The sequence below is a fragment of the Equus caballus genome, chromosome 12, assembly GCF_041296265.1.
Source record: "Equus caballus isolate H_3958 breed thoroughbred chromosome 12, TB-T2T, whole genome shotgun sequence".
Taxonomy (NCBI): Eukaryota; Metazoa; Chordata; class Mammalia; order Perissodactyla; family Equidae; genus Equus; species Equus caballus.
The window spans coordinates 31,687,082-31,703,968 of NC_091695.1; the positions used below are offsets into that span (position 1 = coordinate 31,687,082).

A 16,887-nucleotide genomic window follows, 5' to 3' on the forward strand; every position below is an offset into this window, starting at 1 on the left:
TGTCAAAGATGTTAACAAAAGAGTTTCTTAGCCTGTGTTCATCAAGATCCTTCTCCCTCACTCACATTCCAATGCCAATGCTTATAAGTAATGATGTGCACTTACCAGCTAGATTTATAAATTTAAGAAACATTTACTGAGGGCCTGGCCCTGTGGCCGAGTCGTTAAGTTCATGCAATCTGCTTGGGCAGTCCAGGGTTTTGCCGGTTCAGAGCCAGGGCATGGACATGGCACCCCTCAGGCCACGGTGAGGCAGCATCCCACACAGCACAACCAGAGGCACTCACAACTGAAATATACAACTATGTACTTGGGGGCTTTGGGGAAAAGAAGGGAAAAAAAGAAAATTGGCAACAGATGTTAGCTCAGGTGTCAATCTTTAAAAAAGCAACAAAACATTTATTGAGCACCTAACGCATGCCCCATACTAAGTGAAGATTTGATGATATTAGGATGGATGAAATACTGAGCAGACAGGATGAACTTGAGGTATAATGGGGAAATTATAGCGTGCTAAGGGAAAAGAGACATATAATTAGAAGAAACTGTTAAAAATACCAGAAGAGAAGTCAGTGCAGGGAATGAGTCACAAAGGGGTGTCAGGGAAGTTTTCACAGAAGAGGAGTCTCTGGACCCGAGCGTCGAAAGGTCAGTGTTTGTGAAGACGGATAGATGGGAGATTCTGAGAGTAGGGAGGATACGGTAGGTAGAGGGAGCAACAGGATCACAGATCCAAAGGCATAAGAATGTGTATAACATTTAAACACCTGAAACAGAATCAAAGGAAACAGGGCACTAGATAATATCGAAGATGGAGGGAAGTCTTAGATGCTATAAGAAAAGTTTAATCTTTATTCTATAAGCAATAGGGAACTACTAGAAATTTTCCAGCAAGGGAATAAATGGTCCCATTTATGACTTGTGAAGATATTTCTGCAAACAACAGAGAGGATGAATTAGAGAAAACTACACCGAAGAAAAGGAGACCAGTTACAGAACTCCTGCAACAATCTGAGGAGAAGCGATAAAGGTTTAAGTGAGGATGAGGAGAATGGGACAAATTGAGAGAAGTGAAAAAAGTAGTACCCTCAGGAGAGTTTTAACAGTGCCCAGGTCTCTTGCATGTGGGTGGCTCAATATAAGTCTTTTGGATAAAACATACTGCCTATCAGTACATGCTGTGGAGGTAAGTGTGCCCTCAGAGACTGAATAAACTGGGAAAACAAGACAAGTCATCAAATTCTCCAGAGCAAATGAGAGGCAACATGTGTTTTGGGCTTATTTATCCACATAGTTTTTCAAGACTCTTACCTTCCCAAAGTTTGTTTTTACACAGACCAATCATGATGCTTCCCAGTTGGGCACTGATCTGGACAGTGACCATCTATCAATAAGGTAATGCCAGGTGATTCAGGCAGATGCTTAGGCTGAGGATGGCTTTTACCTATAACTCTGAGTTAACTTTGTGACCACTGCCACCATCATAAATCTTCTTATAAATTATTGAAATGACATGGGCTGAATGTCAAATTCTAACTCCATCACTAGCTTCCTGCGTGATCTTATACTTGTCACTTGGGCCTCTTAAGAACTTTATTTTTCCTTAATTGATCTTCAAACAACCAAAGGTTGCTTACTCCCGACTCATACGGGAAAAATACAAGGAAATAAAAATCCTCTAAGTTGGATCTGCCCCTTCCTCCTCAGCCACGACTCTATAGTAAGAGAACATACCAACCCTCAGGGATGGGGAACAACCATTGCTTCCATCTTGTGTTTATCTTACTCCATCAGAAAGTGAAAATCCCAAGCTCACTAGAAACTGTTTATCTTTTACAGGAAGGGCACAGGAGGAAATTCACATTTACCTGTACTGCCTACATTTCTGTGGTAACCTTGAATTTCATGCTCGTTCTCTATGTATGCATGTCTGGACCTTTGTGAACATAATCATCTCCATCACCATCTTTGTCAACTTCTTTGTGTTAAATTCATCATTTACCCTTGACCTCTTAGTATCTATGAAATGAAATAAAACATTGAAGAGAAGATGTCATTTCTGAAAGGTCTAAAATTCCATTGATGGAAAGAGGAAATTGAGGAGCTAATAAAACTCACCACTGAAAGTTCTGTAGAGTGTTCCTTACACAAATTATTCATGGATTTATATATTTTGAAACTGGCAGGCAGTGTGGTATAATGGAAAGATCCTAGAACTAAGAGACAGAAGAAAACTGTGTTACTTTTTCTCTGCCACTGGTTTTCTGAATTACTTTGGAAAATTGGCTTATACTTATTGATTTCAGTTTTGGTATTATTATAGTGGGAATAACAGCTTTCTCCCTAAACTCAGAGGGATATTAGGAAATTTTATTGTAATTAAGTGTGCAGTAGCTTTTAAAACAATAATATGCTGTTCAAATTGACCCATATCATCTTGTTACTGAAAGGCATTTGAGGGTTGATTTATTCCAATGGCTTTTAAGCCATAGAAACAAAGTGAAACTTGAATAAAATCAGAGCTGCTCTGATTCACGAAGATGTAGGGAACCCATAATTCCTTCCATAAAGCCTTCCTTAGATCTCTTCCTCAGCAACTTCTAGGGGTGAACTTTAAAAGATCACAAAGTCCCCAATCAAGTACGGTAGGAAAGCAAATGATCTAGCTCAAAACTCAACTTGTACTAATGAGGGAACTGAAGCAAGTAGAACTGAGTGATTTCCCTGGTAACACAGCTAGTTCATGAAGAATAAGATATATTTCTGTATGTTCATTTTCTGTATGAGGTAAAACTTTGATTTCATTACCTAAGTAATATTATTTCTTTCCAAGCTGTACTTGGAGGAGGAAATATCATCCAATGGCCCTGAGAAATCATACCAGGGTGTCTGAATTCATTTTTTGTGGCCTTACCCAGTCTCAAGAGTTAAGCTTGCTCTTATTTTCATTTTTAGCTGTGATTTATGTAACAACTGTGTTAGCAAATGTTGCCATCATGGTCACTGTGACCTGTGAGCCTCGCCTTCACACCCCCATGTACTTCCTGCTCCGCAATCTCTCTGTCTTGGACATCTGCTTCTCCTCCATCACTGCTCCGAAGGTCCTAGCTGACCTTCTTTCAAGGAGAAAGACCATCTCCTTCAACGGTTGCATCACACAGATGTTTTTCTTCCACCTCCTCGGTGGAGCAGACATTTTTTCTCTCTCTGTGATGGCCTTTGATCGCTACATGGCCATCTCCAAGCCCCTGCACTATGTGACCATCATGAGTAGGGGGAGATGCACTGCCCTCATTGTGGCTTCCTGGATGGGGGGCTTTGTCCACTCCATTGTGCAGATCTCCCTTTTGCCACCCCTCCCCTTCTGTGGACCTAATGTTGTTGATGGCTTCTATTGTGATGTCCCGCAGGTGCTCAAACTCGCCTGCACTGACACCTTTGTCATTGAGCTTTTAATGATTTCCAACAATGGCCTGGTCACTACCCTGTGGTTTGTCCTTCTTCTTGTGTCATACACAGTGATCTTGATGATGCTGAGAACTCAAACTGGAGAAGGCAGGAAGAAAGCCATCTCTACCTGCACAGCCCACATCACTGTGGTGACACTGCACTTTGTGCCCTGCATCTATGTCTATGCCCGGCCCTTCACTGCCCTCCCCATGGACAGAGCTGTCTCCATCACCTTCACTGTCATCATCCCTGTTCTGAACCCCATGATTTACACCCTGAGGAACCAAGAGATGAAGTCATCCATGAGAAGACTGAAGAGAAGAATCATGCTTTCTGAAAGGGGATAGCCTGATTACAGATTGTGGATCAAGCTGCAAGAATATAATTGAGATATTTTCTTAAAATATTAGCTGTCACATATTGTCATGCCTCAACCATAAATAGACGAGTATAGCAAGATGGCACAGGCACAAAGGATCAGCTACCTGGCACAACGATATTGAGAAGGAACACCAGCAAGAAATTAAGCAGATAGAACATAGTCCTTAAAGAGCAATTGACAGCAAGCAGGGCACAAACGTGAAATACTGTAGAAGTTCTTGGTGTCCAGGCAATGGGATGAAAGATAGGACTGTGGTGTCCAGACATGCAGTAGGCAACAGGGACACAACCATTCAGTATGTGTAGAGACTTAGTTTTAAGGATCTTCATTGTCTTTCACTCCCTGTGACTTCCTAACAGTTGGATGTGACCTAGAACTTATACAGTCTTATTTTTAAAGCTCCAATATATGCCTACAGCAAGGGTAAGAATCTGGAACTACCTGTCTAACTGTTCATACTATTGCCTCAGACATAAGTTAGTTTGACTAGTTGAAAAAGGAAAAGCTGTATCTAAGCCAATAAATATTTTTTTCCTATGTGCACTTCTTTGTCATTTCCCTTACCACAGTGCATTAAAGAGCTCCAGAGAACTTAGCAGATCTAATTCTCCATTATATTCGCAGTGTCTAGAAAAGTGCCTGACCTGTAAGAAGCTATTAGTGTTTGTTCATTGAATTTGTGGAATGGAAGGAAAGGAATTTATATAAGAGTATGACATCAGTTCTACTTAATCATGGTTTTTAGAATTTATTTATTTTTATTGAAGTAACATTGGATTATAACATTATAAAACTTTCATGTGTACATTAAACTATATTTCAAATTCTGTGTAGATTACATCATGTTCACCACCCAAAGACTAATTACGATCCGTCACCACACATGTGTGCCTAATCACCCCTTTTGCCCTCCTCCCTTCCCACTTCCCCTCTGGTAACCAGAAATCCAGTCTCTGTTGTTATCTTTTTGTTTGTCCTTTCTTTTAATCTTCTACTTAAGAGTGAGATCATAGAGTATTTGACTTTCTCTGTCTGACTTATTTCACTTAGCGTAATACCTTCAAGGTCCATCCATGTTGTCACAAATGGCCAGATTTCAACATTTCTTATGACTGAGTAGTATTCCATTGTGTATATATACTACATCTTCTTTATCCATTTGTCCCTTGATCAGGACCTAGGTTGCTTCCAAGTCTTGGCTGTTGTGAATCGTGCTGCAATGAACATAGGGGTGCATGTATCTTTATGAATTTGTGTTTTCAAGTTCTTTGGATAGAGACTCAGCAGTGGAATAGCTGGATCATATGGTAGATCCATTCTTAATTTTCTGATTTCATAATTTTCTGAAACTCCATACTGTTTTCCATGGCAGCTGCACCAGTTTACACTTCCACCAGGAGTGTACAAGGGTTCCCTTCTCTCCGCATCCTCCCCAACATTTGCTGTTTCCCGTCTTGTTAATTATAGTCATTCTGACCAGAGTGAGGTCATATCTCATTGCAATTTGATTTATTTTTCTCTGATAGTTAATAATGTTGAACATCTTTGCCTGTGCCTGTTGGCCATTCATATGTTTTCTTTGGAGAAATCTCTGTTCAGATCTTTTGTCCATTTTTTAATTGGGTTGTTAGTTTTTTTATTGTTGAGATATATGAGTTCCTTCTATATTTTGGGTATTAACACCTTATCTGATATATGGTTTGCAAATATCTTCTCCCAATTTCTAGGTTGTCTTTTCATTTTATTGATGGTTTCTGTTGCTGTGTAGAAGCTTTTTAGTTTGATGTCATCCTGTAGGTTTATTGTTTTACTATTGTTTATCTTGCCTGGTCAGACATGGTATTTGAAAGACTGCTGGAAAGACCGATGTCAAAGAGGGTACTGAGTATATTTTCTTCTAGAAGTTTCATGTTTTCAGTTCTCACATTCAAGGATTTAATCCATTTTGAGTTGATTTTTGTGCATGGTGTAAGATAATAGTCTGCTTCCATTCTTTTGCATGTGAGTGTCCAGTTTTCACATGATTTATTGAAGAGACTCTCCTCTATCCATTATATGCTCTTGGCTCCCTTGTGAAAAATTAGTTGTCCATAAATCTGTGGGTTTATTTCTGGGCTCTTGATTCTGTTCCATTGATCTGTGTGTCTCTTTTTGTGCTATTACCACGCTTGTTTTTTTACTAAAGCTTTGTAGTGTATTTTGAAATCTGGGGTTGTGGTACCTCCAGCTTTATTCTTTTTCCTCAGCATTGCTTTGGCTATTCGGGGTCTTTTGTTGTTCCATATAAATTGTAGGATTCTTTGCTCTATTTCTGTGAAAGAATGATGTTGGAAGTTTGATAGGAATTGCATTGAATCTATAGATTGCTTTAGGAAGGATGGATATTTTAACTATGGTAATTCTTCCAATCCAAGAGCATGGAATATCTTTCCATTTCTTTGGATCTTCTTCAATTTCTTTCAACAATGTTTTATAGTTGTTGGTATACAGATCTTTCACCTCCTTGGTTAAGGATATTCCTAGGTATTTTATTGTTTTTGTTGCACTGTAAATGGTATTGTATTCTTAATTTCTCTTTCTGCTACTTCGTTGTTAGTGTATAGAAACGGGACCGATTTTTGTATGTTGATGTTGCATCCTGCAACTTGACTGTATTCATTTATTATTTCTAAAAGATTTTTTAGTGGATTCCTTATGGTTTTCTACATATAAAATCATGTCGTCTGCAAAGAGTGACAGTTTTACTTCTTTTCCTATTTGGATCCCTTTTATTTCTTTTTCTTGCCTGATTGCTCTAGCTGAGACTTCCAATACTATGTAAAATAAGAGTGGTGACAGTGGGCATCCTTTTCTGGTTCCAGTTCTTAGACGGATAGCTTTCCGTTTTTCTCCATTGAGAATAATATTAGCTGTGGGTTTGTCATATATGGCCTTTATTATTTTGAGGTATTTTCCTTCTATACCCATTTTATTTAGAGTTCTTATCATAAATGGATACTGTATCTTGTCAAATGCTTTCTCTGCATCTATTGAGATGATCATGTGATTTTTATTCTTCATTTTGTTAATGTGGTATATCACATTGATAGATTTGCACATGTTGAACCATCCTTGCATCCCTGGAATGAAACCCACTAGATCATGATGTATGATCTTTTTAAGGTACTGTTGTATTAGATTTTCTAGTATTTTGTTGAGTTTTATTTTCGTCGATGTTCATCAGTGATATTGGCCTGTAATTTTCATTTTTTGTATTGTCCTTGTCTGGTTTAGATATCAGGATAATGTTGGCTTCATAGAAAGATTTAGGAAGCCTTGCCTCCTCTATAAATTTGTGTAACAGTTTGAGAAGGATAGGTATTATGTATTCTTTGAATGTTTTGTAGAATTCACCAGGGAAGCCGTCTGGCTTTTGATTTTTGGTAGGCAATGATTACTGTTTTGATCTCCATACTGGTGATTGGTCTATTCAAATACTCTACTTCTTCTTGATCCAGTTTTGGGAGGTTGTATGATTCTAACAATTTATCTATTTCTTCAAGATTATCCAATTTGTTGGCATATAGCTTTTCATAATATTCTCTTATAATCTTTTGTAATTCTGAGATGTCCATTGTAATTTCTCCTCTTTCATTTCTGATTTTGTTTATTTGAGGCTTCTCTCTTTTTTTCTCGGTGCTTCTAGCTAAAGATTTGCTAATTTGGTTTATCTTTTCAAAGAACGAGCTCTTGCTTTTATTAATTTTTTCTATTTTTTTTTCAGTCTCTATTTCCTTTATTTCTGCTCTGATTTTTATTATTTCCTTCCTTCTACTGATTTGGGGCTTTGTCTTCTTCTTCTTTTTCCACTTCCTTTAGGTGCACTGTTTGTTTATTTGGGGTATTTCTTGTTTGTTGAGGCAGGCCAGAATTGTTATACACTTCCCTCTTAGAAGCACTTTTGCTGTACCTCATAGATTTTATCATGTTGTATTTTCATTTTCTTTTGTCTGCCAGTATTTTTTTATTTCTCCTTTGATTTCACTGACCCAATCGTTGCTCAGTAGCATTTTGTTTATTCATCACATTTTTGTGGCTTTTCTGATTTTCTTCCTGTAGCTGATTTCTAGTTTCTTACCTTTGTAGTCTGAAAAGATGCTTGGTATTATTTCAGTTTTCTTAAATTTATTGTGACTTGTTTTGTAGCCTAATATGTGATCAGTCCTGGAGAATGTCCCATGTGCATTTGAAAACGATATGCATTTTGTGGTTTGGGGATGGAATGTTCTATATATATATATATATATCTCTACTAAGTCAATCTGGTCTAATGTGTCATTTAAGGCCAATGTTTCCTCATTGATCTTCTGTTTGGGTAACCTATCCATTGGTGTAAGTGGAATGTTAAAGTCCTCTATTATTATTGTGTTACTGCATATTTCTCCTTTTATGTCTGTTAATGATTACTTTATATATTTAGGGGCTCCTATATTGGCTTCATAGATATTTACAAGTGTTGTATCTTCTTGTTGCTTTGTTCCCTTTATCATTATGTAGTGCCCTTCTTTGTCTCTTGTTATAGTTTTTGTTTTAAAATCTATTTTGTCTGATATAAGTATTGCTACCCCTGCTTTGTTTTCTTTGCCATTTGCATGGAATATCTTTTTCCATCCTTTCACTTTCAGTTTGTGAGTGCCTTTAGGTCTGAAGTGTGTCTTTTATTTGCAGCATATATATGAGTCTTGTTTTTTTTATCCAGTTGGCCACCCTATGCCTTTTGATTGGAGCCTTTAGTACACTGACATTTAAAGTAGCTATTGATAAGTATGTATTTATTGCCATTTTGCTACTTTTCGTTTTCTAGATGTTTTAGTAGTTCTCTGTTCATTCTCCTTCTCTTGCTGTCTTCCCTTGTGGTTTTATGGCTTTCTTTAGTGATGTGTTTGATTTCTTTCCTCTCACTTATTTGTTCACTTATTATAGGTTTCTGATTTGTGATTACCATGAGGTTCCCATATACTATTCTACGTATACAGCAATCTATATTGAGTTGATAGTCTCTTTAGCTTGAGCTCTTGTAAAATCTCTAATCTCTTACTCCCCTCCTCCCACATTTTATGTTTTTGAAATAATATCTAATTTCTTATTTTGTGTGTGTCTATTCATTACCCTCTTATTGTTGAAATAGGTAATTTTAGTACTTTTGTCTTTTAACCCTCATATTATCTTCAGAGGTGGTTGATCTGCTGCCTTTACTGTATTTTTGCCTTTACCAGAGATTTTTATTATCTGTTTGGTTTTTTGATAATTTTCTTATCCCTATTTGTGATCTTCTCTTTCCCACTTAAATAAGTCCCTTCAGCCTTTCTTTTAGAACTTGTTTCATAGTAGTAAACTCCTTTAATTTTTGCATGTCTGGGAAGCTCTTTATCTCTCCTTCCATTCTGAATGATAATCTTGCTGAAGAGAGTATTCTTGGCTGTAGCATTTTTTCCTTTCAGCACTTTAAATATGTCATGCCACTCTCTTCTAGCCTTTAGGGTTTTGGCTGAGAAGAGCACCAATAGCCTTATGGGCTTTCCTTTGTATGTCATTTATGGCCCTTCTTTGCTGCTTTTAAGATTCTCTCTTTATCTTTAATTGCGGACATTTTAACTATAATGTGTCTTGGTGTGGGTCTCTTTGGGATTATCTTGTTTGGTGTTCTCTGTGTTTCCTGTACTTGGGTGTCTGTTTCCTTCCTTAGGTTAGGAAAGTTTTCATCTATTATTTCTTCAAATAGATTATCTGCCCTTTTGTCTCTATCGTCTCCTTCTGGGACACACATAATACGAATGTTAGTGTGCTTGATATGGTCCCAAAGTTCTCTTAGACTGTCCTCATTCTTTTAAATTCTTTTTTCTTTTATGTGTTCAGCTTGGGTGATTTCCTCTAGTCTTTCATCGAGCTTGCTGATCCTTTCTGTATCATCTACTCGGCTATTAAGTCCCTCTAGTGAATTTTTCATTTCCAGTATTGTATTCTTCATTTCTGACTGGTTCTTTTTGATATTTTCTAATTTTTTGTTGATGTTCTCAGTGTGTTCATCCAGTCTTCTCCCAATATCTATGAGAATCCCTATGAGTTTTTGCTTGAAATCTTTGTCAGGTAGATTGCTTATTTCTGTTTCATTTAATTCTTTTTGGGAGGGGGGTTGTCCTGTTCCTTTGCATGGAATGTATTCCTTTGCCTACTGATTATGCCTCTTTCTCTGCACTTATTTCTATGTTTTAGGTGAGTCAGCCATGTCAACTGATCTTGGAGAAGTGGCTTTATGTAAGAAAAGCCTTTAGAGACCCAGTAGTGTGCTTCCCTCTCATCAGCAGTCCAAATGATCCATGAGTGACCGCTGTGAGTGCTATTTATGTCCTTCTGCTGTGTCAGGGTTGCTCTTACTGCAGATACTCAAGGAGTCTAGTCTTTCACTCCCTGGCCAGCTGTTTGTAAATTGGGTTTGGGGAGCCCCAGCAGCATTGGCAACAAGATCTAATAGCACACTTTTGTTGCAGTTTTCCTGTTACTTGAGTAGGTACCCAATGTAGTTGGTTGCTAGGCTCAGGGGATAACAGTTGCTGTAGGCCTCAGGCTTGCAAGGCTATTGTCAGCTCTCTTAGAATCACAGTTCTGGGGGGCAGGCCCTAGGCATGGGGAGCACTCAACTGTTTCAGGCTTCAGAAGGTGGGGCAAATCTTGTTTGTGGGTTTTTGTGAAGCACAAGTCTTCTGCCACTGATAAGCCCCCCCCCGCCCCCAGTCCACACACACCATAAACACAGTCCTGGCTCATGAATACTTCCTGATCTCCTGAAGGGTACTCTGTAACCCCACTGTAGATGTCCCCACCCCTCCACCAATGCCCCCCACAGTTCACCTGGTCCTCACACAGGCCCTGCTCCACAGAGGTGGACACACCAGCCTGTCTGTAGAGGATTAAGGTACCCAGTCTACGCAGGCTGACAAGTAGCATGAGGGCTTGTTGTTACGTGGTTCCAGTCCCTAGAGTGGGCTGCCTGCCCGGGATGAACTGAATTAAATCCACTCTTTATTGGGTGCAGGGGTGTGGCAGACCCTTGAACTAACAAGCCAGGGGAAGAACTCCAATGGCATCTGCCAGCATCTATGTCAGCTCTCCTGTACTTGGTCACAACAATGGCTGCCACTAATGTCTCAGTCTCTGCAGAGGTCTCATCACTCACTGAGATGCACCCAGAGCCTGCCAGGTGAGTCTCTTTTCACCAAAGGACTGTGGAGCTTTCTTTTTGGTGATTTTAGGTTGCTGTCTGAGATGGGTGAATCTATGTATGGGCCTTTTAAGAGCTGGATATTTCCAGCTTTCTTCTGATAGCTTTTCTGGGGTTATTCCCCATTGCAGTTAATAGCCAGTGGAGCCAGATAGTAGGACACTTATCTCAGTTGTGCTGAGTCTGAAGGATGCTTATAGTGGTACAGTGCCCTTACTAAGGGCCCTACTTCTCCAAGGGAGGCTGCATACCTTAGGATGGCTCCCATCTGGCTGGCTGTAAAGCTCCACCACTCACAAAGGTGGCTTCTTTTTCTCTCCATAAGGAATTTCTCTCTCTTCTGCCTCAGTCAGGACAGTTTCTTGTTGTGGGTGTTCTTTTTATCCACATTTCAGTTGTCTGTCTGGGATAATTTTTCCAAGAATAGTTGTGACCTGGCTGTGTTTGTGGGAGGAGGTGAGTTCAGAGTCTGCCTATGCTGCCATCTTGACGAGATCCTCCTTGGTTTTTAGTATTTAAAATTGTCTCTATTTCTTGAACAGAGACTTCAACATGGAAGTCAAAGGAAATGGAAGTATTTGAATCACAGTATCTGCAATCTTATACTCAAGATCTGGGCATCTGTGTGTGTCTTTATGAGAACACTAAATCAAATGTTAGATTCAATAACATTTGTTGAGACCCATATACACCATAGAATAGAAACATCCCAGGAAAAATGAGTGTTTTGCAATATTCATGGAAAATGAATGTACAAATTCATTCAATCGGAGTTTCAATAAACCAGGGCTTTGAGTATGTCCAGACAGACACTTGAAATACCTGACAATCATATATGGGAGGATGGAATTTTTTTACTCTCTCTTTCTTCTAGAGCACAAATCCTAGTAAGATTGAGTAAGTAAACAGATTCATTGAAATGTAGCAGTAGGCTAATTATTATGATAATAATAATGATAATGTAAGCCTGCATTCCTTCATTTTCATTTATTGGAAACAGCTAGATTTTTTAATTTATAATTTCTTATATTTTAGAAACATAATACAGTGCATGTATTATTTATTACGTAATTTCTTCCATGGGAAGCATCTGATACACAAACACTTTAATATTTCTGCAGGCAAATGGATGAATATTTCCACAAACATGCAATAAATAAAAACTGTGCATGGTGTCACATAAATTCAGATCAAATTTTGCAATAAAATTAATTCACGTCAGATCAGAGTTTACTGCCAAATGTATTCCTAAAAATTTTCCAGCATTCAGAGTTTTGAGATTTCAGAATGACTTGCAAAAAATGCAGAAGCTGAGTAAGAGGGAGTTGTAGTAGGAAGAGTAATCCCCCCACAAAGATATTCACATCCTAATCTTCAGAATCTGTGAGTATGCTATTTAGGTAGTAAAGGAAATTAAGGTTGTAGGTAGAATTAAGGTTGCTAATGAGCTGACCTTGAAGAGGGAGATTACCCTGGATTATCTGGGAGAGGGCCAATAAAATCACAAGGGCCTTCAAAAGTGAAAGAGGTAGAGAGCATCCAAGATGGCGCCGTGAGTAGTCCTCTTTGTCTCTCCCCCTTCGAGTCTACAATTATTTGGACACTTATCTCTTAACAAAGGATATCCAGACAGCATCTCAGGATGTCTGAGATACCCACGCGACTATACATCGGAAGGCGGACGGACTTTCCTCCGGGAGGATGTGGAAATAGGTGAAAACTCTCCGACCCTGACTGAGCAGCCGAGTACCCGCAAGCGGCTTTCTTCCAACGGACGCCCCCAGAAGATCTACACACATCTAGGGCAGGAGCGAGCACACAACAGAGGAGCGACGGTGGAAACAGGTGACCAGAACCCTACCTAAACCCCCCGCAATTACTCCTAAACGCAGAGGGAAACTTTGGAGTTGCACACCTGGGCCCACGGGGAGAGTCTCTCCCCGCCATTGGCGGGGAGACCCCGCCTGGTGTTCGCGGCGCTCGGAGGGTCCCAGAGAGAGTCGCTGAGGGTACAGAGGTCTCCTGGCTGCCACTGCCTGCACGGTGGGGCTAGGGATTGCCGGAGATCTCCGAGCGGACTGGGACTGGGTGAAGCTCCAAAGGCCGACTCCACGCCCTGGAGGGGAAGTTACAGAATTCTGCCCGGGCAGCAGAGAAAACTCTCTGTCTTCCATTAGCAGAGGGGCCATGCCCAGCACTCAACTCCAGGAAAGCCCCGGAGAGAATCCGAGGGTGGGGCAACCCCCAGCTGCCATTGCACGCCCTGTGGGACTAGGGATTGCCGGAGATCTCAGAGAGGACTGGGGCTGGGGGAAATTTCAAAGGCCGGCTCTGCGACCTGGAGGGGAAGCTCCGGAGTTCCGCCTGGGCAGGAGACAAAACTCTCTGTCTGCCATTAGCAGAGGGGCCATGCCCAGCACTCAACTCTGGGAAAGCCCCGGAGAGAATCCCAGAGGGCGGGGCGACCCCCAGTTGCCGTTGCCCGCCCCGTGGGACTAGGGATTGCCGGAGATCTCAGAGAGGACTGGGGCTGGGGGCAGTTCCAGAGACCCAGCTCCGTAGCCGAGGGGGAAACCCTACAGGCTCACAGCAGCCTTAGGGAAAGCCTCTGCACAGCACCAGTAGAAGGCACCTAGCCGGCAGCCACAAGGCTGGAAGACCCCAGGGCAAAAGCAGCATAGCTAGGTGAACTAACCACAGACTGTAGAAGATGCCAATAGCTCTCCTGCAACCCATAGAGGACAAGTGAGATTTTGTGGGTGCCGACAGCAACGGAGCGACAAATATAAGTGATCCCAGCCCTGGCCACTGGAAAAGCCCATAACACCGTTGCAGACCCCAAGGAGGGAGCACATCTAGGTGGGCTGCAACAGTAGGCATCAGCAGCCTGAAGCCCCCCTGTGACGGCCCCCACGGCAGAGGAGGGAATCCAAAGGACCACTGTGACTATGAGGAGGGGCCCAGGCCCAGTTAGCAACTGCAGACAGGGTTCCTGGTTGGTGCAGTATAAACAGCTGCTCCCCCACCGCAGCAGCTGAAACAAGTGAAAGGAGCAACTAAACTCTATCTCCATGCAGAGGCACAAATCAACAACATCAAGCAATATGAAAAAATACATTAAATCTCCAGAACAGAAAGATAGTAACAAATACACAGAAAACAATCCCAAAGAAAATGAGATATATAACCTAAATGATGATGATTTCAAAACAGCCATTATTAAAATACTCAATGAGTTAAGAGAGAATTCTGACCGACAACTCAACGAGTTCAGGAGCTATGTCACAAAAGAGTTTGATATGATAAAGAAGAACCAAACAGAAATATTGGAAATGAAGAACACAATAGAGGAGATTAAAAAAATCTAGATGCTCTGAACAGTAGGGCCGATAATATGGAGGAAAGAATTAGCAATTTGGAAGATGGCAATACAGAATTGCTGCAGGCAGAGGAGGAGAGAGAACCAAGACTAAAAAGAAATGAAGAAACTCTCGGAGAATTATCAGACACAATTAGGAGATGCAACGTAAGGATTATAGGTATACCAGAGGGAGAAGAGAAGGAGAAAGGGGCAGAAAGCCTATTCAAAGAAATAATGGCTGAGAACTTCCCAAATCTGGTGAGAGAGATGGATCTTCAGGTGACAGAAGCCAATAGATCTCCAAACTTTATCAATGCAAGAAGACCAACTCCACGGCATGTAGTAGTGAAGCTAGCAAAAGTCAACGACAAGGAGAAAATACTAAGGACAGCCAGGCAAAAGAAACTAACCTACAAAGGAACCCCCATCAGGCTATCAGCAGATTTCTCAGCAGAAACTTTACAGGCTAGAAGAGAGTGATATGATATATTCAAAAATCTGAACGACAAAAATCTACAGCCGAGAATTCTCTACCCAGCGAAAATATCCTTCAAATACGATGGAGAAATAAAAACTTTCCCAGATAAACAAAAATTAAGGGAGTTCATTGCCACAAAACCTCCACTTCAGGAAATCCTCAGGAAAACCCTCATTCCTGAAAAATCCAAAAAAGGAAAGGGGCTACAAAACCAAGAGCAGAGGAGATAAGTAGAAGGACAACAACAGAGAGTAGCAGCTCTACATCAGAACAGATTAAACCATGGGACGAGAAACAAAGGAAATTGAAGAAAACCGGAAAACAAGACACAAAATGGTAGTGGTAGGCCCCCACATCTCAATAATCACTCTAAATGTAAATGGATTGAACTCCCCAATCCAAAGACACAGAGTGGCAGGATGGATCAAAGAACAAGATCCAACAATATGCTGCCTCCAGGAAACACACCTCAGCCCCAAAGACAAACACAGACTCAGAGTGAAGGGATGGAGAACAATACTCCAAGCTAATAATGAACAAAAGAAAGCAGGTGTCGCTATACCAATATCAGACAAGGTAGATTTCAAAGCAAAACAGATAAAGAAACACAAAGAGGGACAGTATATAATGATAAAAGGGACTCTCCACCAAGAAGACATAACACTTATAAGTATATACGCACCCATCACAGGAGCACCAAAATTTGTAAAGCAACTCTTAATAGAACTAAAAGAAGACATCAACAACAATACAATAATAGTAGGGAACCTCAACACACCATTAACACCAATGGACAGAAAATCCAGACAGAAAATCAACAAGGAAATAATAGAAGTAAATGAAAAATTAGACCAGATGGACTTAATAGATATATATAGAACACTTCATCCAAAAACAGCAGGTTACACATTCTTCTCAAGTGCACATGGAACATTCTCAAGGATAGACCATATTTTGGGAAACAAAGCAAACATCAATAAATACAAGAGAGTTGAAATAATATCAAGCATCTTTTCTGATCATAATGCTATTAAACTAGAAATCAACTACAAGAAAAAAGCAGAGAAAGGTGTAAAAATGTGGAGACTAAACAACACGCTTCTCAACAAACAATGGATCATTGAAGAAATTAAAGAAGAAATCAAATTTTATCTGGAGACTAATGAAAATGAGAACACAACATACCAAATCATTTGGGATGCAGCAAAAGCAGTCCTAAGAGGGAAATTCATCGCAATACAGGCTCACCTCACTAAACAAGAAAAAGCTCACATAAGCAACCTCAAACGACACCTAACAGAACTAGAAAAAGAAGAACAAACAAAGCCCAGAGTCCGTAGAAGGAGGGAAATAATAAAAATAAGAGCAGAAATAAATGATATTGAAACAAAAAAGACAATAGAAAGGATCAATGAAACAAAGAGTTGGTTCTTCGAAAGAATTAACAAAATTGACAAACCCCTAGCCAGACTCACCAAGAAAAGAAGAGAGAAATCGCAAATTAATAAAATTAGGAATGAGAGAGGAGAAATCACAACAGATAACAATGAAATACAAGAGATCATAAGAGAATACTATGAAAAACTATATGCCAACAAATTGAACAACCTGGAAGAAATGGACAAATTCCTAGACTCCTACAATCTCCCCAAACTGAATCAGGAAGAAATGGAGAATCTGAATAGGCCAATCACAAGTAAGGAAATAGAAACGGTAATCAAAAACCTCCCCAAAAATAAGAGTCCAGGACCAGACGGCTTCTCTGGAGAATTCTACCAAACATTCAAAGAAGACTTAATACCTATTCTCCTCAAACTGTTCCAGAATATTGAGAAAGATGGAGTACTCCCTAACACATTCTATGAAGCCAACATCACTCTGATCCCCAAACCTGACAAGGACAACACAAAGAAGGAGAACTACTGGCCGATATCACTGATGAACATAGATGCAAAAAT

General features: G+C 40.1%; 1 protein-coding gene across 1 annotated transcript; it reads left to right on the forward strand.

Annotated features, from left to right (window-relative positions):
- Window positions 1-2,861: 2,861 nt before the first annotated feature.
- LOC138916856 (olfactory receptor 4D11-like) lies at window positions 2,862-3,797 on the forward strand. The gene has a single exon (XM_070230459.1). It carries the CDS (start codon window positions 2,862-2,864, stop codon window positions 3,795-3,797), a length of 936 nt encoding a protein of 311 aa, XP_070086560.1.
- The last annotated feature ends 13,090 nt before the right edge of the window (window positions 3,798-16,887 follow it).